Below are 23,601 nucleotides of genomic sequence, written 5' to 3'. Positions count from 1 at the left end.
TCAGCCTTATGCTGGACGCACTCAGGACACGCAGCCACAAACTCCTGTACATCCCGATCAAGTGAAGGCCACCAATACTGCTGGGAGATGAACCGCTTGGTTCCCAGGATCCCGGGATGTCCTGCCATTCGAGAGGCATGCCCCCATTGGAGTGTCTTTTCTCTCAGCCGGGTGGCACCAAGGTCATACCTGCAGGTACTGCTAGCGTCATCGCGAGCACAATGACATCAGGTTTAATTACATACTGCAGGGGTTCTTCCTCCAGGTCAGCCTCCATGGACCTGGAGAGGGCATCTGCCTTGATGTTCTTCTCCGCTGGACGATAGGTCAGAATGAAATCAAAGCGGGAGAAGAATAGTGCCCACCGGGCCTGGCGAGGATTCAGCCTTCTCGTAAATAAGTCAGGTTTTTATGGTCCGTGAACACCGTGAAGGGCTCCTGCGCCCCTTTCAGCAGATGACGCCATTCTTCCAGGGCCAATTTAATGGCTAATAGCTCCTGATCCCCGATGGCATAATTCTTCTCGGCAGGGGTATACTTTTTAGAGAAGAATGCACATGGGAGAAGTTTCCCACTGGGGTGGGCCTGGGACAGCACTGCTCCTACGCCAACCGATGATGCATCCACTTCCACGAAAAATTTATTTGTCGGGTTGGGATGGCGCAACACTGGAGCTCCAACAAATGCCTGTTTCAGATTCTCAAAGGCCTGACACGCCTCAGGCGACCAGTTGCGAGCGTCAGCGTTCTTCTTAGTCAAGGCAGTAAGAGGGGCAGTCAGGGACGAGTAATTCCAAATAAACTGCCTATAGTAGTTGGCAAAACCTAAGAAGCGCTGTAGAGCCTTACGCCCCGTAGGTTGCTGCCAGTGCAGGATGGCTGTCAGCTTACTGGGGTCCATACGCAGCCCGTGGTTAGAAATGATGTACCCCAGGAAGAGCAGTTCGGAGCGATGGAATTCACATTTTTTCCAATTTCACATAGAGGTGGTTCTCCCTCAACCGCTGCAATACGGTCTTCAGGTGCTCCTGGTGCTCTTCCTCAGCCCTTGAAAAAATCAAAATATCGTCCAAGTAGACCATCACAAACTTATACAGGAGATCCCTGAAGATGTCATTCATGAAGGCTTGGAAGACGGCTGGAGCATTAGCAAGTCCAAAGGGCATTACCAGATATTCGTAATGCCCGTCGCGGGTGTTAAACGCCGTCTTCCACTCATCCCCCTCCTTGATCCGCACAAGGTTGTAGGCCCCCCTGAGATCGAGCTTGGAGAAGATCTGGACCCCCTGGAGGCGGTCAAACATCTCAGAAATCAAGGGAAGGGGGTATTTGTCCTTCCGCGTGATGGCATTGAGTCCCCTGTAGTCAATACAGGGGCGCAACCCCCCATCCTTCTTCTCCACGAAGAAGAATCCAGCCCCCGCGGGTGATTTAGAGGGCCGGATGAAGCCTCGAGCTAGGTTCTCTCGAATATACTGGGACATGGCTTCCGTCTCTGGCCGGGATAGGGGGTATACGCGGCCACGGGGAGGTTTAGTGCCAGGTAGTAGCTCTATGGCACAGTCATAGGAGCGATGAGGAGGCAGAATCTCTGCTTGCTGTTGGGAAAAAACATCTCCAAAGGATCTGTAGGGCCCCGGTAACATAACATTGGCTCGATCCAAAGGAAGCGTCACTGGGGCTGGCGAGACCTTATCCAAACAGACCTTCTGGCAGCCCGGGCCCCACGCCGTCAATTCACCCCGGGCCCAATCAATGCAAGGGTTATGCAGGCGAAGCCAGGGTAATCCCAGGATTATGGCCTCAGTGGCCGACGGAAGGACGTAGAAGGAGATAACTTCTTTGTGTAAGACTCCTACCCGTATGGTCATAGGCACGGTTCTGGAGCGGAGAACTCCCCGAACCAGTCCCCAAGCCGCTGAGACGGTGATGGGCTGAGGTAACTCCATCGTAGGAATTTGATGAACCCGCACCAGGTCCGCGCTGATAAAGTTGCCTCCCGCCCCCGAGTCAACTAGCGCCTCAAAACAAGGGGTATCCTTAATCGCCAGTAGAACTGGCACCAAAACCTGCATCCAAGGGGAGAAGGACTTTGGCCCTGACCCGGTCTCCCTAGCCGGTATCAGGGCTGCTGGTTTCCCGACTTCTTTCTCTTCGGGCACTCACGGACAAAGTGCCCCTTCACTCCACAATGCAGGCACAGCCCCTTAGAGCGTCTCCGCTGTCTCTCCTGGGCCGCCCGGTCAATCTGCATAGGTTCAGACCCATCGGGCACACCCAGCGACGGGGAAGCAGGGCTCTTGTGCGAGCTCCTCGAGTTAGCCCCTGCAACCTGCTGACCAGCGCGACGTTCACAGGCCCGCTCCCTGAACCGGATGTCCACCTGGGTACAGAGACGGATGAGGTCATTCAGATCTGAGGGCAGCTCCCGGCCTGTGAGTTCGTCCTTAATGTTGGCCGAGACACCATGCCAAAATACTGCAGTCAGGCTTGGGTTATCCCAACCTAGCTCTGCGGCCAAAGTCCGAAACTGGATGGCGTACTCACCCAGAGAGAGTCACCCCTGATGTAGGTTCAACAGCTGAGTCGCCGCCGAGGAGGGCTTCCCGGGTTCCTCAAAGATGAGCCGAAATTGTTTCAAAAACTCTGCCAAATTATCCAGGAGGGGATCCTTCTTCTCCCATAAGGGCGAGGCCCAGGCCAGAGCGGGGCCTGCCAGTAGAGAGATAATATAAGCCACCTTCGCCCGATCCGAAGGAAAATCCCGGGCCTGCAACTCGAAGACAATTTGGCATTGATTGAGGAACCCCCGGCAGGTCTTACTGTCGCCCTCGTACCTCGGGGGCGTAGCCACCCGAATCCCTCGGCCACATGCGTGGGAACTAGGCGGAGTAGCTGCTGGCGGGACCTCCGCAGCCCCCGTGACAGTCAGCGTGTCTACCCGTTGAGACAGTGCGTTCACGACTCCCGATACCTGTTGTAGCTGAGCATGCAATTGCTGGAGCAGCTGCATGGGGGATGGATCGGTCGAGCTCATGGCTTTTGCGTTCTGTAATCCGTTGGGTTGGTCGTGAGCCCTTGGGCCCTGGCCGAGGCCAGCAGGGCGCCGACCCAGGCCAAGGGGAGACCGACCCACCACCGCACACCCCAGCTACACAATACCCCCTAAGCTACCCCTCCCCCCAGTCCCTCAGGAAGAAGGGAAATAGGCATACAGGCGGGCCTCGCGGCCGAACCGGAACCCACGCAGACAGAGCCACTCGTGCGAGCCTCATGGCTGAACTGGAACCCAATCACACACAGGGAGGGGTGAAAGAACCCAGAGGGCCCCAAGATGCCAGACACGCGCTGAACACCAGCAATAGGGCAGAGGGGGAAACAAAGGACCAGAGCGGGCCACGCCCACGCAGGGGACTAGCGCAGGACAGGGGAACTCACACAGCAACCCCCCCCCCCCCCCCCACCAGGGTAGGAGCCCCAGGCAGAAGCCAGAGGAACCAAACACAAAAGAAGGCAGAAAGCCTTTGCCTCAAACCCACTGTAGACAGAGGCACACAGAACATAAAGGGTTAAGCTTGTAGAGCCAGCAGAGAGAGAGTGCCATAAATCAACAAACAATCAGAGAGAATGCTTCCCCTCCCAGAGGGAGTGGGGCCCATCCAAACAAACACACTGGCAGAGGCAGGAATACAATACACACAGTACACAAAGGGTTAAACTCACTGAGCCAGCAGGCCAGGACACTGGGAAGCGAAATCCTTAAAACAAACAAACAAAGGAGAACGCTCTCACTCAGCCCAGAGCCCCGGAGGCTGAGCAATGCCCAGCCCCCACTAAACCAACGAGCAGCTGACCCTGATTACAGAGCTACGCACACACACACACACACACAGCAGCAGCTAACCCAGAGGGAAGGAAAAGAATACTCTAAATCAACACAGATCCCTGTCAGAACCTAGAGCACGTTCTGAGAGAAACCTATCAGGCTTTCCTGTTACCACCAGATAAGTAACGCAAAAGCAGAGAAACTCTTCAGCTGCAGGCTAAAGTACTATCCCCTGACGTCAGCACAACCCCTGGTAGCCAATCAGAAGAGACGTCCCCCCTCCCCCTCAGCCAAACCGGCAGAATCATAACAAAGGTATTTTACTGCTCGAAGAGAGGATGAAGAAGGCCAAACGCGCATACATACAACGCCCCACTCAAGACTCCCTAGACACACTGAAGGCTGCCCAGATAGCGCTTAATACGCTTTTGCATGACCAAGAAAATAAATCTTCACTTTATTATAAATATAAGTTGCAAAGATTTGGTAACCGCTCAGGGCGTTTACTGACGCGGGTTATAAAAAACTGGGGTGGTCCTAGAACGGTGGCAGCTCTAAAAGATAATAATGGCAACATAACAACAGGCAGGAAAGAGATAGGGAAGCTATTCACCGATTATTTCTCAAGTCTTTACTCTGTTGAACATGGGCCGCTGGGTAATCAACTTTCAGAATACCTAGCCAAGGCGGGGTTGGATGAAATCCCCCCGGCAGGCCTAGAATCATTGAACAGCCCTCTCACTTTGATAGAGATCCAGACAGTTGTGAAATCCCTAAAACAACACTCTGCCCCAGGGCCAGATGGTTTCACGGGGGAATATTATAAAATGCTGCCCCCGGGTGCGTTGATATCCTTGTTGGAGTTCTATGAAGGAGGGAACCTTCCCCAAATTTATGAATACTGCACATATTACATTACTACCAAAGCCTGGAAAACCACCTGAAGAGGTGAGCTCGTATAGGCCCATATCCCTGCTCAATTTAGACGTGAAAATACTTGCGAAAGTGCTGGCAGAAAGACTGGCTCGATGGCTTCCCGTCCTTATAGGTCCTGAGCAAGTAGGGTTCGTCAGACGCAGACAAGCAACCCATAATGTAAGGAAACTATTAGTGGCAATGGCGTCGTGTTTGGAGACTAGAGACTCGGCCATGGTGATCAGCTTGGACGCCGAAAAAGCTTTTGACCAGGTGCGCTGGGATTGGTTATTCCAAACACTGGGTCATATGGGAATACAGGGATGGTTCATAAAAGCAGTAGAAACCCTATATTGTAACCCAGAGGCAAGGGTGATAGTGAATGGGATGAGTGAGGCAGCATTTGCCATTTGGAAAGGTATGAGACAGGGTTGTCCTTTATCCCCCCTTTTATTTGTAATTGCATTGGAGCCTCTGCTCAGGACACTAAAACATACTAAAGGAATAGAGGGAGTTAAAATAGCAGGCCAGGCAGTAAAAGTCTTGGCGTATGCCGATGACTTATTGTTAACATTGACTAACCCAGATCACTCCTTGGATAAATTATTAGACAACATAGTCCAATATGGTCAGCTATCAGGTTTTAAACTAAATATAGGCAAATCGCAAGTCCTCGCCTTAGGGCCTAAAACCCGAACACTCACGGAACACAGACTACCATTGCAATTGGCAAAAAGAGAGCTCAAATATTTAGGGGTGTATATTCCCTCTGATCTCACAAATCTGTATGAGTATAATGTCCGTCGGCTACTTAAGGGAACAGAGGGGAGACTGCGGGCATGGGCCCCCTTACCTCTCTCATTGGGGGGAAGAATTGCATTGTATAATATGATGGTAATACCCCAATGGTTATATGTACTTCAAACTTTACCATTGTATTTGAAAAGGGCAGATGAAAGGCAATTAAACGCCATGCTTCAACGTTTTCTGTGGAGGGGGAGAAGAGCACGTCTTCCCATAGAAACACTACAGATCCCAGTAGAATATGGGGGGTTGGGGCTCCTTAGCCTTAGGTTCCTAAATGTGGCTTGTGGCATGAGACATGTTAACGATTGGTTTAGACAAACACAGGAATACTCTAATACAGAGCTAGAGCAGAGATTGACATTAGGGGTACACTTCAGTAACTACCTGCATGTCACTGGGGCAAGAATACCCAAGTTGTTAAAACCAACTCAGATAATACATGTAGCCAGGGCAGCGTGGAGGTGGATATGCAGAATGCACAAATTCTCCACAAAAACCACCCCATACTTACCGATCTGTGGTAATGTAGCATTTCCCCCAGGGCAAATGTACTCAGTCTTTCGCAGATGGGATAGGAAAGGAATAAAATATTTATTACAGGTAGTTACAGAGGAGGGCCGAATGAAACCATTTTCAGACTTACAGGCAGAATTTGCCCTGCCGGACAAGGATGCATTTTATTATGGACAACTACACCACTATGTATCATCCTTGCCGTGGGAAGACTTGGCAGAAGACGTTCAGGAGGAACTGTCAACAGCCTTTTCGTTGGAGGCTCAGAACAAAGTGCCTCTTTCCTTTCATCACAGACACATAAGGGACACAATGCCGGAACTAGATTATGGGAAACTAGTAAATTCCTGGCAACAAGACTTAACTTTCACCATATCATTGGAAACCATCAAATCATACATTCTGTCTATTAGAAGTAGATCGGCCTGGCCAGCACATTGGGAGCAGCAATATAAATTTGTGCTTCGACTCTATATTCCACCAAGACGGGCCTTTCATATGGGACTCTCCCCTTGGGGAGCATGTTTGAAATGTGGATTTGGTGGGGCAACACTAGGCCACATGTTTTGGTCGTGTGAAGGCATACGCAAGTTTTGGAAAACCTTGGTGCAATACATTTCCAAATTATGGAAGAACAGATGGAAATGTGAACCGGCATTACTCTTTGGACAACCAAAGTTGGGACATCCGATCCCCAAAGGATACAAAATTTTTATCAACAAAGTAGTAATTGTGGCGCGGCAAGTTATCTTGCAGGAATGGTTGACATATAAATACCCCACATTGTCGCAGTGGCGGATACAAATGATGAGGTTGTTACGTTTGGAACGTATTGGAATAAAAGACATGGACACGAGCGCAGGAGAAGAATTGCAACTGGTGTGGTCACCTTTTTGGAACACCATGACTCCCGCAGCCAGAAGTCACTTATTGAACCTATAAAATCACCCGAACTGATGGACTACAAGGACATTGAGGGAGGGGATTAAGGGAGAAGGGGGGGGGGGGGGGGGAAGAGTAGGGGGAGGGGGGGAGGGTCGAGGGAGGGTAACGGGAAAGGACAGGTGACCTGTTGATGGAACAATTAGCAGTTGACATGTTGAGTTGTAGTATGTGTTTATTATTACAATTGAAGCATGTAGATGCCTGTCTTACAGCAATGCTCATTAATAAATAATTTGAACCATAAAGAAAGGAGGGTGGGGGGGAAGGGGGGTATTATTTGGGAGAAAAGAGAAAAGAATTTAGACAATCTGACAAAGAATTGACAATAATTTGTTGTATTGGTTGAAGTGCTATGAATGTACATTTTGTGTTAATAAAGAGATTTACACATACAAAATGCTATCTTATTTCAAATTATTGTCAATGTTAAAGGCAGGTATTAGTGATTCTAGAATAAGATGTGTATTAACTTCTCTTATTGTTAGAGTATAAATGAAGAATTGATACCACCCATGAAAAGAATCCGGCGAGAGAATATTGCAGAAAGTACAAATCTTGTATATGCTGTTGACAGTGGAGAGATGATGTCCTCGAGCATGCTACCTACCAAAGAAGGTAAGTTGATTAATAGTCTCCTTTACGCTCTTTGATTTACTGATGCCATGTTTTCAGTTAAAGCTGCAGCACTTGCTATAAATCTTAAGGTGGCAATTAAAAACAGGATCCGTAAGATCTCCTATTTTAAATATAATTTTTCATGTCTGCAGAGTAAATATTTAACATGAAGTGTATACTTGAAGTGCAACACAAGTAGGTTCTGAGTGTGTCTCTTGTACTGTACCGATTTTGCTTGTTTTGCTTCAGATGTTAGTGCACCAGGTCTGCATTATGTTCCGAAGGCTGGTGCTCAACAGAACCAAAGCCAATTCCCTAGCTTCTGGCGCTCATGCTACCACTTTTTTTATTTGGGCAGCTCCAATGTTTCCTTTTAAGTAGTTCTAAAAAATGTAGCTTCCTTGTTATTCATACCAGTCCAGACAAGTGGGTGTTGTGACCATTGACCAGTGGATGGAGACTGAGAAATAAAGTAGTTCCATGTGCTTCACCCCTAAAGAGAATTGTACAGCCATAGAATACTCTGTATTTGGTATCTCCAGGCAGATGGTGGATGAACTGTGCATCTCCTGGGTCAGTTCTTCTTAGCCAGCTCCCGACCCATATATTTTTTTTCTGCTGGTTAGTAGTGCAGGGGATTTCTTTTGAAAGGATTATACTCCTTTTCTTCATAACGAGGATTTCCACTAGTTCTGTTGGAGCTTGGGCAACATGCAGTGGTGCTGTCCCCCCCCCCCCCCCCCCACTATTTCCCTCAGCAAGTTGAAAGAACCAAAGTTATGTGTGCATCAGCCTTCCTTTTATATGAGATGCAGTAAGCAGTTTTATTTTGGCTGCCGGTGAGTTCTCTCACTTCTTTTTCTGGGTTTAACCGGATTCTAGTGAGTTCTGTTTTCTTCTCGGCTGAATTTATTATAAAAGTTGTTCACTGGGCAGGAGCTTCTCACTCAGACCACGCTGCATTGCTCTATGCTCCTGCTGCTGACTTGTCAAGCTAACGGTTCTGATAGAGCCATATTATGAAATCTTAGGTTTACACTGTCTTTTGTAATTTTACAACAGCAGTTTAGCTATTCTACTATTACCCATGAAATCATCCTTATTTTCACAGGGTGTAGTATTCTTGGTAAACTGCAACTATCTGTAGGTTATATGTCTGCAGCATTTTTTTCTCGAGTCCTGTGCCAGTTATGGGGAATCGGCTGTGTGCTAACACTTAATAATTGGCGCTGTGACTGCCTTTTATACTAGCAGTTGGGCTAAGCAGTTTCTCCTATCTCAGAGAACTTCAGCCGCAACAACAAAAAAATATGAAAAACATAACTGGACAGAAGGGATCTGCCCTCTAGTTCTGATTTTGGATAAGCAATCCATCAGTGGAGCACCTTGAGGAACTCTGCTAACTATATGCTTGTATATTCTGGCTTTTTTTTTTTATGCCATAGCAAATTGCTAACTTTGTTGCTACAAAATACAGCTGTGTTGACAGCTGTGGCACTCAGCTGTATTTCGAATGGGATATATTTTACTTAATTCTGTTGCCTACCTGGATGTATAATGTGATATACCCTGACTTGTCAGTCTTGCATGGCTAAAGCAGCAGCTAGCTCTGTGTTGCAGTGCTAAAGGTTAGCTATGCTGGTTTTTCACAACAGCTGTGCTCTCTGGTATTGCACACTGACGCCAGGCAAAGCTATTGCATACCAGCTCCATCCACCACTGTATCTAAGCGGCACCAGCAACTGTGTGGTGTATTGTCTTTAAGCTTTTCTGTTATACTTTTGCACTTTTTTAATTGCATTGGGCAGCTGCATCTCAGCTTAGTAAGGCACATCGCACCAGACAACTGCTTCGGCCAACTGTTGCACTGTCACCGATGGTGCACAACGGCACCAACCAACTTGTACAGCGCTGCGTAACCCTGGCAGTGCTATAGAAATGCTAAGTAGTAGTATATTCTGCTATACCATCTAACTCTGGCTCTCAGTCACTCCAGCTAATTCTGCTACTCAATCACACCGCAAGATCTAGTGTATGGTCACACTAGCTAGCCCTGGTATGTAGCCAACACAGCAGTTGTACTGCATGGCTACGCCAACCGGCTCTGGTGCATGGTGGTCTTGCATGGTTGCCTTGCCCAGCTATTTCACTCAGCTGCTCCATCCAACAGTGTGGTACAGCTGGGTGAACCAAATGTTTGTGGCTGCAACATCCATGGCTACGATTCTTTCACTCTGGTTGTGTCAGCTGTTTTTTTTTTTTTTTTTTGTTTGTTTCCTCAGCTCTAAGGTCTCCACTATCAGGAGGATTGTTAGTATCTTGATCTTGGATAACTTGTTCTTTTGCATTCTATTCTGGACTCCTTTCTGTCCTGGTTGGTGAACAAGGTTCCCTTTTCTGGCTGACATGTCTAACTTCCTATTTCAGTTTCTGTTCTAGCTACACATTGCCTGCAGAGTTGCTCCTTCTGTATAGGGATGGATTGGCATCTGGCTTCCTTTCATCCATATTGCAGGATGTTGCTTGTATATTCTTTGTGCTCCATTTCCTTTGCCACGCTCCCTTTCTGTCATTTGGACATTTGTCTTCATGGAGCAGGTTATTAGACATATTTTCAAAGCACTTAGACTTACAAAGTAACCTATGGAACTTTTTAAGTCTATCAGAAATTCTTGTACTTAGTTCATAGTTTTTGGGCTTTCAGCCTCTTTTGGGAATCCTGTAAATGGTGCTGCTACTATGTCCTTCCACCCTTTCCTTATAACTACTAGAGTCTCCTTTAATGAGAATCTTCTGCGGCATTGCCTTCTCTACTATTGTATCCGCTCCTACTGAATCACTGAACTGGGGAGTAAAGGAATCCTCATTGTTTAGTGCCGCTTAGGTTCCTTGGCTTGCCCAGCTTAAAATACCCCCTTCTAGTTTCTTTTTTTTTTCTCCCCACAAAACTTTATTGTAAAACATGGCAGAAATACAAAACGAAAAAGATAACCCAACAACAATATGAAATCAAATTTTTTTTATCACACCCAAGCCCCTCACCCCCTCGTAACGGAGCACATGCACTTCACAAACCCTTCCTCCCTGACACCCTCCAGCAAAGTGTCAAATGAATAGCTATGCTAAGATCATTATGGTGGGCTGGATACTCCCTGTGAACATCATATCTGATAAATGTTCCATGTCCTGTGAAAGGATAGCAACTGGTTGGTTCACAAAGCAGTTTATTAATCTGATAGATGGTGGGAGGCGGGGATACTGCTGGGCAGACTTATACGGTCTGTGCCAGAGCCGGTGGTTGGGAGGTGGGGCTGGTGGTTGGGAGGCGGGGATAGTGCTGGGCAGACTTATACGGTCTGTGCCCTGAAGAGCATAGGTACAAATCAAAGTAAGGGTATACACAAAAAGTAGCACACATGAGTTGTCTTGTTGGGCAGACAGGATGGACCGTGCAGGTCTTTTTCTGCCGTCATCTACTATGTTACTATGATAGATATAGTCCATCTTCTGCAGAACCTGGGCAACTGAGGGCAGAAACAGTTTCTTCCAGGCTGCCACAAGAACCAACTTACTGCCGTGAAAAAACTGGTAGCCAATTTATGTAACTCCTCCTTAATGCCTACCGGCTTGAAATGAAACAAACAATATTCTGCCCTGACCAGGTAAGCCACTTGAAGCATTTGTTGTAAAGTCTGCAGTAGACAGGTCTAAAAGGCCTGTACCTGTGGGCAAGAGCACCATATATGATATAGTCCCCTGTTGTCCACAATGTCTCCAGCAAGTTCCAGAGCTGGCTTTAAAATTTCGAGCAAGGTGGGAGGGGGTGTAGTACCAGCGATACATTATTTTATAGCTATTTTCCATTAAGCTATTATCTAGCATCCCCCCCCTCCAGTATCATAGAGGGATTCTTTCCCATCCTTCCACTCCTATCCGTGTTACACTGCTACCAACAGGTATCAGTGTCTATATTTAATCCTTTCCTAGCTGGCAACTCTGGCCCTGCTTTCCTTCCTTTCTTTTATATTTTTGGTTTTTCAGTCAAGGATCATGTTCTGTAGCTGGATCAGATCATTATTGCATGGATGATTGTTTGCTCCTAATTTTTGCATGAATTCCAGCTTGTCTACCTGACTGTTTCAACCTTTCTTCCTAAGGGGTTAATATTTCCTTAGAGAGGCTCAGAAATCCTGCTCAAGTCTGTTTTGGACTTTGACATATTGGCTGCTGTATCGCCACTTTCGTTTGTTGCACTCCCCAACTGTTTGGGTCTTACTTTCTACTCCCACCTTATTGAGAAATGCTTTGCTACATCCCACTTGTCCGGACTGTTCTGGTATGGACGATAAGATATGATTTTGTTTTCCTTATCTGATAATTTTCTTTCCTTTAGTTCTACCAGGCCAGTCCAAAAACCCTCCCTTTTGGTAATTGATTTCTTTTTGTTTCCTTTTAGTTCATTCTGTGGATGTTGCTTCTTGTGGATCTTGACATGATGTATTATGTATCATGCACGTATTGGCTGAGGGTGGCATTTTGTCTCAACTATTCATTATAGACCAACACTATGGATTTGAGCACCATTGCTTGGCTATTCATAATTCTGAGTATTCTGTGGCTACATAATCCCCTTTAGGGGCGAAGGACATGGAACTACTTTCTTTCTGTGTCTCTGTCCGCTAGTCAACAGACACAACACCTATTTGTCTGGACAGGTCTGGCAGGACTAAAGGAAAGAAAATTATTAGTTAAGAGAATTTTTCCTTAAAACATGTCCGTAGCAGCATTCCAATTTATCCAACTATAATGTAAGGTTGAATTATTCCTCATGGGTGTATAGTATTGTACTTCTACACAGAGACTGTAGAAAAAGTTGAAGGATTTGATGTAATGCAGTTGAAAAAGACATGTCATGAAGAGGGTTTGGTAGCTGTTTTTACATAGGTTATTTGCTTTATAAATTTTTGGATTCTAAATCTGATCTTTGCAGTCCCAACTGTCTAACCCTCTCTCCCTTTCTTGGTACTGTCAAGGGTAGAGGTTCCCAAGCAGGGTGTCATTCACAAGTCCTCATTTGGCAGTCCTCCCAAAAAAGGATAAAAACAGGACAGCAACTTTATCAGCCTGCATAGGCCGATAAGATGCTATAACTCCCTGTGTGGGCCCAGTAGTGAGTATATCAGCAGCTGACTCTGCTTGGCCTAGTGAAGAGTAGGGGACTAGTCTAGAACAGAGACAGGGCAGAAAGGAAGCCTGGTGACAGAACAGAGGTAGGGGCTGTGATTGCTTGAATTTTTAGACTGCTAAAATGGAGCTTACTGCAGAAAAGTTTTGAGAAGCACTAGTCTAGGTATCTTGGTCCCTGGGATCATACTGTAATATCTGTGAGCTATTGCAATTGAAAAACCAAATGTGCAATACCAAATACATGCAACTTTTATATTTTATTAATGACAACAGAAAACACACATTCACAGTTTGTTTAAACAGAACCCAATTAGGAGAAAATATAGACTGTGATCATACCAATACATATCGTCGTCAGACTTTTATCCTTTTATCCCCACCCCCTACTCGTTTGCAAGCTCGACCAATAATGTCTAAACGTTTCATTGACCTGAGAGCAAATAACATCCTTTGTGCCTAACAATTTCAAAACCCCCTTGCCCCCTCCCCCCCCCATATCCCCCCCTCCCTCTCCCAAGGAATAAATCCAACCAATCGAAGAGATGCCCGTTAACTTAGGACCACCTTTTCCCTCACAGAACATTAAGTACCAGACTCCTCCTTCTGGGTGTAAGTGTATCAATATATGTTCCCCAAACTTTTATAAAGTGAGTTTTCCGTTTGGTGAACTCTTAGATTCTCTCGCCTCCCACATCATCAGCTGGTGCACAAGATTACGCCAATGCCAATACTCTGGCGCCAAGTTTGATGCCCAATAACTCAGGATACATTTCCTTGCTAATAAGCAAAGTTCCAAAACAGCAAAGTCTCTTCCCTCGCGGCCCCCTGAAAAGGAGCCAGGCACATCTAAAAGCAACTGAGCTACCGTGCCCGCTACGTCCCTGGATAACAACCACGCTAAATATCTAGTGACTGTACTCCAAAATCCACATATCCAGCTCCAGCTCCAGAAGGCATGGTAAAATGTATTATCGGCTTGCTTACACCTTTGGCACAAGGACGTATCTGACCCCCCAAAGTTTGCCAGCTGAGCTTGTTAGGTATGCCCACACTCCCTGTATTGGGCTTCGCTGATCAACTTCGGTATCCCCTTCAACTGCCGAAGAACATCCCACAATGCTAGGCTAGAACCCAAATCTCTCTCCCAACGACTTCTGAGATGCACTAGGTCTTTAGAAATCCAATAGGACCACAGTGCTTTATGCAAGCTCGAGATGGAGGGGTCCGCATCCGAGATCTCTTAAAAGAAATTTTTCATCTTAGCTCCCGGTTTCTGGCGTAATCTGTCGCCATCCAGTGACTGAATATGTTTTAATTGGCAGTGGGCGAACATATCCCCTTTAATATTACCTGCCCTAGCAGTTGCTCCAAGGATTTAATTCTTACCATCTTCTCCAAGAACTGTCCCCAAACATTCCATTCCTTTCTCCTCCCAACTCCCAAAGGTGGAGTTTTCCGCACCAGGTGGGAATAGAGGGTTCCCTCGTATAGGCATTACTTCTGTGATACCCAAACCCACTCGTAAGCTTGCCCCCAAGAATCGCCACGCTTCCCTCAAAGGCCGCAACAGCAAGCTGTTCCTGCAGCTGGTTGGAACTTGATCTCCTCCCACCTCCAGGAAGGACCGCAGTCGAAAGGGAGCAAACAGCGCCATTTTCTACTCTAGTGGCGTGTAAAAATTTGAACCGAATAGCCAGTCCCTAACATGCCTCAAAAGACACGCCATGTTATAAAGCTTCAGATTGGGCAGACCGAGTCCTCCTTGCGGCCAACCCCCCAACATCAGCTGATATTTCATTTTCGCTTTCTTGTTTGCCCAGCAAAATCGCATCACCAGCTTATACCAGCTTATAAAATAAATCTAAATCTTTAAGCAAAAAATATAAGGGGATGGTTTGCAGAACATATAGGAATCGAAGGAGTATCATAGCCATCGAGGGGGAGTATCACCATGCGAATGAGACACACTCGCCCCATCAAAGATAACTGCAATACACGCCAGCTCTCCATTTGTTGCTTGGTCTGCGACAGCAGAAGACCAACATTGAGTTTATAGAGGTCTGCCACCACCGGTGTCTATTGGACACCCAAGTATCGAAAGGAGCCTGCCGCCCATCGCAACGGGAAATGCCACGGCCAAGCCAAACAGGTGTGAGAGTTGGTTGCCAGAGCCTGAGACTTCTCCAGATTCAGTTTAAAACCCTAGTCTCTGTATTCTTTAAATACTTCCAACAAGGCTAACAGTGACTCTGTCGGCTTCGTAAGCAGGACCAGTGTCATCCGCGAAGGCCGCAATTTTAAATTCATGCCTCCCCAATTTAATCCCCTGTATGTCTCTAGTAGATTGAATGTCACGAATCAACGGATCCAGATACGGTGCGAACAATAACGGTGATAGAGGGCGTCCTTGCCGAGTACCCCGGCCAATCTCAAAGTCCAAACAACAATCATTAACCAAAATTCTTGCTCGTGGCGCAGGGTTAAAGTGTCTGAACCGCCTCAAAAAAAACCAACCGTGAAATCCATATGCTTTCAATGCTGAAAATAAAAAGTCTCACTCAACCCGATCAAAAGCCTTTTCGGCATCAAAGCTGACCATCAAAGCCGGGACACCCCCCTTCCCAAGCCCCTCCAATGATGTCAGGATACTCCTTAGGTTTTTCGAAATCGACCGACCTTTGACAAATCCGACCTGCAGTTCTTGTATAATTTTTGGGAGCACGCGACTCATTCGGTTGGCTAGAATTTTTGCAAATAGTTTCACCTCACAATTCAATAATGAAATCGGCTGGTACGATTCTGGCAAGGTAGGATCACGCTTTCCTTTAGGAATCAGTATAATTTGAGCCATATTCAGCTGTCTAGGCAGTTCTACCTCTTCCACCCAACCGTTGAATGTTCCAACAAGTGACGGCACAATAGCCTCACCCAACATTTTATAAAACTGCACGCGAAAGCCGTCAGGCCCGGGGGCCTGCCCCAGTTGACCGTTGCCTATTGCCCACCGAACGTCTTCTGGATGAATGGGGGCTCCCAACCATTTCCGCTCGTTATCTGTCGTCGTCGGGAGTTCCATTCCATCCAAATAGAGATTACTCTGAAGACCTAATCCCCCCCCCCTTCCTACAGCTTTTCATAAAAATCCTTAAAAATGTCTCGGATTCCTGAATCAGAATGACATATCTGCCCATTTCGATCTTTCAACGATGCCACCACTCGGGAGGCGAGCTATTAATCTAGCCAACATTTTCCCCCCCTTGTTCCCATGTTTATACAATTGAAACTTATAGTACGTCTGGGATTTCAACTCTCTTTCATGGATAAGTGAGTTTAGAGCCACTTGAGCAGCTAAGAGCTCCTTCCGCAAGGAAATGCTCGGCCTCTCTCTGAATTTCCTCCGTAGAGTTCTAGTGTGATTCTCTAAGCGCAATATTTGTCTCTTGACATTTTAAAATAACTGACTGATTATTTCACCTCGCATCACCGCCTTCCCTGCCTCACAGAACAACACCGCGTTGGGAGTTGATTGCTCATGAAATGATTTATACTCTGCCCAGCAGGCCAACAGGCGTTCCCGAAAACCAGCATTCCCAGCTAAGTAGCTTGGGAAGGACCATGACTGCGCCTGAGCCCCCATACCAACTGGTTGCCATATTGCAGCATGATCAGAAAGGACATAGGGACGTATCTGAGCCTCTCTAATATCCCCAAAAGGGACCTATCCCTTCTTACCTCTTTTCTCCCAAATTATACTATCCTATCCTGTCTACCCTCTCTTATACTAATCATACATTATCAAGATCAACTTATCATACACTATCAAGTTCAACTTATAATGTTTTGAGATTTCTATTATATGACTTTGTATTTCAAATTACTATGTTAGCCGCATTGAGCCTGCATTGTGTGGGAAAGCGCGGGGTACATATGTAATAAATAAAATAAATAAAAGCAGGTAATCTATTCTCAACTGTGTATTATGGGCCCTTGGCAAATGTGTATAATCTTTGTCTTGAGGATGCCATACCCTCCAGACATCCAAAAGACCCAACATTGAACAAAGGTTTGGGAGACCTCTATTGGACTAGAGAGCTGATGTGTAAGCTCTTTGAGCAGGGACTGTCCTTCTATGTTTAAATTGTACAGCGCTGCGTAACCCTAGTAGCGCTTTAGAAATGTTAGTTAGTAATGTGAGACCTATCCAGCTGTGGATCCCATACCATGTTGAAATCCCCTCCCACGATCAAAGGATCTGAGTCTATTTTCATTAGATGACTTAGAAGTTGTTTGTAGAATTTGGCATCTATGTGATTGGGAGCATAGATACTACTTATGTTTAGCCAGTAAAGCTTTACAAACAATATATCTGCCCTCTTGATCTTTCACAACATTACTGATCTCCGTCGCAATGCCTTTCCTAATCAAAATAGCCACTACACCTTTTTTCCCCTTTGCAGGTGACGCAACGCACTCTCCTACCCACCACTTAACCAGCTTAGCGTGTTCGATGTCTGATGTGTTTCTTGCAGGAAAGCTACGTCCGCCTTAATCCGTTGCAAGTATTTCAAAATTTGTGAGCGCTTTATAGGAGAGTTAATACCCCCCACATTCCAGGTGACTATTTTTATCATCTCACGGCACATGGAAGCGCCCGAGCGGCCACACGTATCTCCCATCCTCCTGAGGAAGCCATCTCAGCCTCTGACCTCCCCATTTTTCCCCTTTCTCAATTGAAAATGCATCCCTAGTACTCCTCTGATTCCTAATCCCTTCCTGCCTTCCACTAAGCCGGGCATCCCTAGTTTGCCTGTTACTCCTTGTCAGGTCCCCTATCCCCTCCCTCCACCCTCCCCCCGCCCCCCCTGAATCCCTCTCTGTTCCTAAATAACAAGCCACGTTTAACGCCCCTCCTTACAAATCCCCACAAAAATGCATATTAATCACTTACTACCCCCTATGTAAAGTAACCCTACCTCCCCCTCCCCTCCTATACATCCTACTGCTGCTTATCGTTCCGATCAACTCTCCGACAGATAATGTACCAAACAGAACATATTCAAATGCCCAAACATAATTTTTAATCAGAGTTATCAATAGAAATCAAACAAAATAAAACATGGAAAAGAAAATAAGATACCTTTTTTATTGGACATAACTTAATACATTTCTTGATTAGCTTTCGAAGGTTGCCCTTCTTCGTCAGATCGGAAATAAGCAAATGTGCTAGCTGACAGTGTATATAAGTGAAAACCTTCAAGCATTACTATGACAGTCTGACAGGGTGGGAGGATGGTGGTGGGTCGGAGGTATGCATGGGGACATCAAAGCATATCATTGATATTCTAACAGGATGGGTGTGGATAGGTGAGGGGTGGGGTGATCAACAGAGACATACAGCTTTATGGTTTATAATGGGCTAGGAACCCCCAGGTCCTTGTTAAGTCCTTTCTGTTGAATGTTAAAATATTCAATCATTCTGACTTCAAAGGTCTTACGTTCTTGTATGATTTTAAAATTAACTTTCAGTATTCTCACTGTGAAATCACTGGTACAGTGTCCTGGTTCTGTGAAGTGCTGTCCCACCGGGGTGGGGGCCCTACTGGCTGTATTGTTCATATGATGTCTATGTAAATTGAATCTTGTCTTAAGCATCTGGCCTGTTTCTCCAATATAGCATCCTTCGTTACATTTTTTACACTGAATGATATATACCACATTGGAAGATGAGCAAGTGAAAGATCCCATTATAAACCATAAAGCTGTATGTCTCTGTTGATCACCCCACCCCTCACCTATCCACACCCATCCTGTTAGAATATCAATGATATGCTTTGATGTCTCCATGCATACCTCCGACCCACCCCCATCCTCCCACCCTGTCAGACTGTCATAGTAATGCTTGAAGGTTTTCACTTATATACACTGTCAGCTAGCACATTTGCTTATTTCCGATCTGACGAAGAAGGGCAACCTTCGAAAGCTAATCAAGAAATGTATTAAGTTATGTCCAATAAAAAAGGTATCATCTTATTTTCTTTTCCATGTTTTATTTTGTTTGATTTCTATTGATAACCTTAAGAGTGGACTAACATGGCTACCACACTCCTCTAATCAGAGTTACAACTTACAGCGAGTCTACCAGCTGCTTCAAAGAGGCAACAAGCACTCAACCTGTGAACTTTAAATTCTTTTACATCAGAATCACCCACTGACCCCATATACCATTCAGCCCAACAGATGCTACTTACATTTGTTTAGAGATGGACTTTTCCACTTCCCCATTTTCAGTGAGTTATGTCCCGCCATGCATACTCCACCCTGAACCCATACGCTCATCCTTTCACACTGTACACCCGCTCACCATTCCCGCTCCCATTCGCCCTTAATATTTATTAGAGGAAATCATGTTGACTCTCAGCAGGGACGTAGCAGGGCTGGACACAATACCCACACAGCTCCAGCTACCTCTAAATCACTACCACCAGCTGAGCGCCAAACGTCTTATGATGATTTCCATAACACATTGTCCAGAGCTGCACAACATAAACCTCACCAGATGATCGACCGTGAACAACTTAACCCCCTCAGTGTCAGTGCCTCAGCAGCCGAGGGAGCTCCGCTCGTCCCTCCGGCAGATTGTTTCTATTTAGTGCGTGGTCTTGTTGCGATGGACTTGCATAATGTCAACATCCTGACCACCTGATTCGTCACCTTAGTCGTTCAAATTGCCTCTGGTTCTCAGATCAGCATGGACCTTCCAGGGTCGGCTCATTCAAACGGTGCCCTTGCATCCTCACAGCGATCTTTTGCAGCCCTACTGCTATGATCCACAACGAAAGCTTTTAATTCGCCCTCCACACAGTTTAATATAGTCCACATGTCTTTAACTTGCATTCTCTTGTATTAATTAAATATCAACCGACGATTGTAATCCGCAGACTTAGGTTCCAGCTGTTGTGATTTTACCCGACTGCCACAAATCACTCATCTCCACTCCTTAAGATTCGCTTCACAAACTCCTGTGCTTCTTGGACGGTGTTATAGGTTTGGTAGTTGCCTGATAGGTGATCCTCAATTTCGCCAGGTATAGTAAAGCGAACTTCATCATCTTCTGCTGCACCAACTGTGAACAGATTGCGAAAAGCTTCGTCTCTGCGCTGCAACTGCCGACGAGTAGTCCTGGAAACAGAGTATTTTGTGGTTATTATAGATTAGCCCCTTTCCTTCTCTCAGGGCCTGCATGATTTTTACTTTCTGGGCAAAGTTTAACATCCGACAGATCACCACCCTTGGTCTTGTAAAGTTGGGTCTCGTCGGGCCTACGCGGTGTGCCCGCTCGATGATCAGGGGTCCTATTTCTGGTGGCAACTTAAGTTCCTTGACCAGCCATGCCTCTAAAAATGGACCAAGCTCTCTCTCCCCCAGATCCCCCGGGAGGCCGATGAACTGCAAATTGTTGCGTCAAGACCTATTTTCAAGGTCTTCTATTTTTTCTGCTTGTTTCCAACTTTTGCAGCATAGAATAGCTTTTCTCAACTGCCACCACCTGGTCCTCCAGGGCCCCAGTGCGTTGCTGAAAATCCACAAGGTCTTGGCTCAGCTGCACCATATTACTGCAATCCCTCCAGCTTAGTGTCCAAACCCTGCAATTTCCTATCCAGGATTGTGTCCATTGCAGTTGTTACCTCACCCACAATCTCTGCTGCCCACGCTGACCCGACCGCAGAGCTCGGCGGGCTGGCTGGCAGTGCCATTTTACCTTCCAGAGCCTTGCTTTTCTCTTTATCCTTTCACAGCGTGTTAGCTGCCATCGCTGCCCCCCCAGCTCAATTTCTATCACAGCTAGATTGGGGGGGGGGGGGGGAAGACGTCGCTGTTCGGTCCAATCCAAAAAGCTGCTCAATTCAGGGCTTAAAAAGAATTGGATTTGCAGGAGGTACACGGAGCGGAGCTATCGGCGACCGCTCCCGTCCATAGCGTCACGTGACTCCTCTATATGCACCTTTTTTTATTTTGCGTATCATGAACACTAAAATGAATATAGCTTCCATATCCCAAAAAAGAGAGCTTATTTTTTTTACCAACTCCTATTTATATATAACACTGGATACACTGTAGATAGCCAGTTTGATACTGTTTTTTCAATCCCGATTCCTGGATTTTGACAGTAATGCCTTCTCTTTTTGTTTATAATTGGCAGTATTCTAAGTACTGATTACTTCTATACTTCCTATTGGTGTATATGATACATAAAGTTTACTTGGCTTTATTCTACAAAAAAAATTCCCCACCAAACCAAAACTACAACACATTTGGCTTAGCTACATACTTTGTGTTGCATTTATACTTTGATATGTTCTTCATTATTTTTAACCTACACAAGCTACTTCTAAAAGAATGAGAGATTACAATTACATCCTTCTGATAAAAATGCATGGTAGGTAGGTCCCATCGGCCAGTAGCCTTCATGATCTCATTTTATTTTTGTTCAAGTTTTATGGGGTTTTCATCTGTTTTCTTTCTACTGTGTACTAAATTTCTTGCAGCCATGCAGAAATCTTTTTTTTTTTTTTTTTTTTTTTTGAAGATTCTGAGTTCCAGAAGCATGTCAGGCTACCCTTTTGTTGGTTCCCATTAGGAAAGTGCTCAGAAAATGTTCACTGTAAGAGCCCAGTAGGGTATTAAAACATCTCTGAAGAAGGAGGGGGAAGGGGGGAACTGTTCCCAAATGTAATATTTTTTAGTGCCAGAAGCCCTGTTAAATTCATTTGTATGTATCTCTTATGATGGAATGTTGCTATTTCAAATTGCAGAAGTGAGTTTGAAAACCTAAGTACTGACACTTCCCCCCCCCCCCCCCCCCCAAAAAAAAAAAAAAAATTAGTTCCTACTGAAAACAGACTACCATTATAGATTAGTCATAGGATGTGTGAAATTTTGCACTAAAAGGCGTTTATTTGTAAGATATGAGATTCAGTGAAAAAAATCTTTAAATTGGATAGAATTCTTGAAAATAAAAAATTTAATTTATTCAGAAAACATCTTTTTATACTTAACAGGTTTTTGAACTCGCCTCTTTTAATTAGACTTGTTTTGTTTCCTGAAACATTTAGGTTTCAGTCGTCAACCTAATGGGTCTGCTGCGGTATTATCTGGAGAAACTTGCATGCTGAGCATGGCCTCAGATGTTGGGCTGGAATGCATTGATAGTACACTACCACAAGCATACGAAGAGTTTACTAAGCCAGAAGGTAGAACTGATTCCTCGGAGTCGGCCATCCTTATCCATGAGCCAGCAGGAGAGACGATGGACTGTGCTCAAGTTGCTTCAGTAAGCATACAAAGTCAAGATAAAGTATTCAGTAAATCCCACCAAGAAGCAGGTGCAGATAATTCTTCAGAAAAATATGTTGAGCATTTTACAAATGAGAATTCAGAAAGTAAACTGAAAAAATGGGAATTTCCTAACCCCATATTCATAGAGGGTGAAAGTCAAAACACTTGTTTAATAAATGGGGAGAGAGATCATATTACTGCCAGCACTCAGGTACCCCAACATGATGTAGATCTTCAGGATTCTCTTATTAATCATGACCATGCTGAACTTAATGACTCTGACATTGCTGACCAAATGCAAGAGCTTGAAAGAGTGTTTTCAGCAGATGTGTCAACAGACCATCTGTGCAGGACTAAAGGTGGGCCACAGCTCCCTCCAATACATGATCCCTCACTATCTACTCAGGTGAGCCTTGCAACAGAAATGGATAACCTGACTGAATTAACTTATGGGATTGTGGACCAGCCACATGGGCATAATGAACTGGAAAGCACTGTTACTGTGGATGGAACTGTTGCATTTGAGATTACTGCTGAAAGCCATCAATTGTTGACTCAGGGACATGAACAAATCTTTATTCACACTTCAGATGGGCTAATTTTGTCCCATCCCAGTACTGCTGTTTCTCAGGCGGAAGGCATTATCATAATGACAAACTCTGATGGGACAAAGATGCATGTTCGCACACATGAGGATGTTCCTTTAGAAACTGTAGAGGCACTTCTGACAATGGAGGCAGAGGTTCAAAGTGAAAGCATACCAGTCTCTCAAAGCGCTATGGAGCGGTAAATATAGGAACATCTCATTTATATACAAATTGCTTTTTTGAGTAATGTATATTTTTCTAATGAAAATTTAAATAGACTTTTTAACTTATTTGTAAAGAAGAGTTCCTTTCTATGATTATATATCGACCTTTTTTTTAAAAATCTTATGTTTAAACATCAGCGTTAAAACCAAAAACTCGCAAGAACTGTGACTGCAACATTGTAAGCACCTAAATGAGTGGTTCTGTTCAAAAATAAAATCAACTTGTATTTCTATTGCACTATTTCTAACAAAATCTATATATGCTGCATTGACTTTGACAGTGTGGTTTGCTATATGTTGACCCATTGCAAATGGATAAATAAAGATCAAAGAAATTTAAAATTTGTTACTGTAGTAATTTAATGTTTACTGCTCCCTGAAGAAAAGAGGGACCAGATCTTTTCTCAGTTTGATTAAACATATTCAGTTCTTGTGTCTTGATTTATCTATGGCAATTTAGGTATAAGGAAAGGGTGGAAGGACACAGTTGTAAACAACACAATTTAATGTCTTTTAGTGGGTCACCAACATTGGTTTTCTGTTCTACTGTAATGTTAGCATTTCTGCCTTCTGCATTTCTAGCATGTGAGAGATTCTCCAGAGGTGGGGCTATTAAGTGAGAAAAAGTAGAGGTCTAAAAAAGGAAA

General features: G+C 45.2%; 1 protein-coding gene across 1 annotated transcript in view; it reads left to right on the top strand.

The window, feature by feature from the left end:
• The window catches only part of ZNF839 (zinc finger protein 839), a 56,075-nt gene extending 32,776 nt beyond the window's left edge, over nucleotides 1-23,299 (top strand). Inside the window, exons 7-8 of the mRNA XM_030214540.1 lie at nucleotides 7,491-7,620; nucleotides 21,921-23,299. Coding sequence (XP_030070400.1) covers nucleotides 7,491-7,620; nucleotides 21,921-22,933 — 1,143 coding nt within the window. The 3' untranslated portion in view covers nucleotides 22,934-23,299. The remainder of the gene's footprint in view (nucleotides 1-7,490; nucleotides 7,621-21,920) is intronic.
• Nucleotides 23,300-23,601: the final 302 nt, after the last annotated feature.

Source organism: Microcaecilia unicolor, chromosome 9 (assembly GCF_901765095.1).
Source record: "Microcaecilia unicolor chromosome 9, aMicUni1.1, whole genome shotgun sequence".
In the NCBI taxonomy this organism is placed as follows: domain Eukaryota; kingdom Metazoa; phylum Chordata; class Amphibia; order Gymnophiona; family Siphonopidae; genus Microcaecilia; species Microcaecilia unicolor.
Note: the sequence above shows the minus strand (reverse complement) of the source record. Positions and strands in the feature narration are given on the sequence as shown.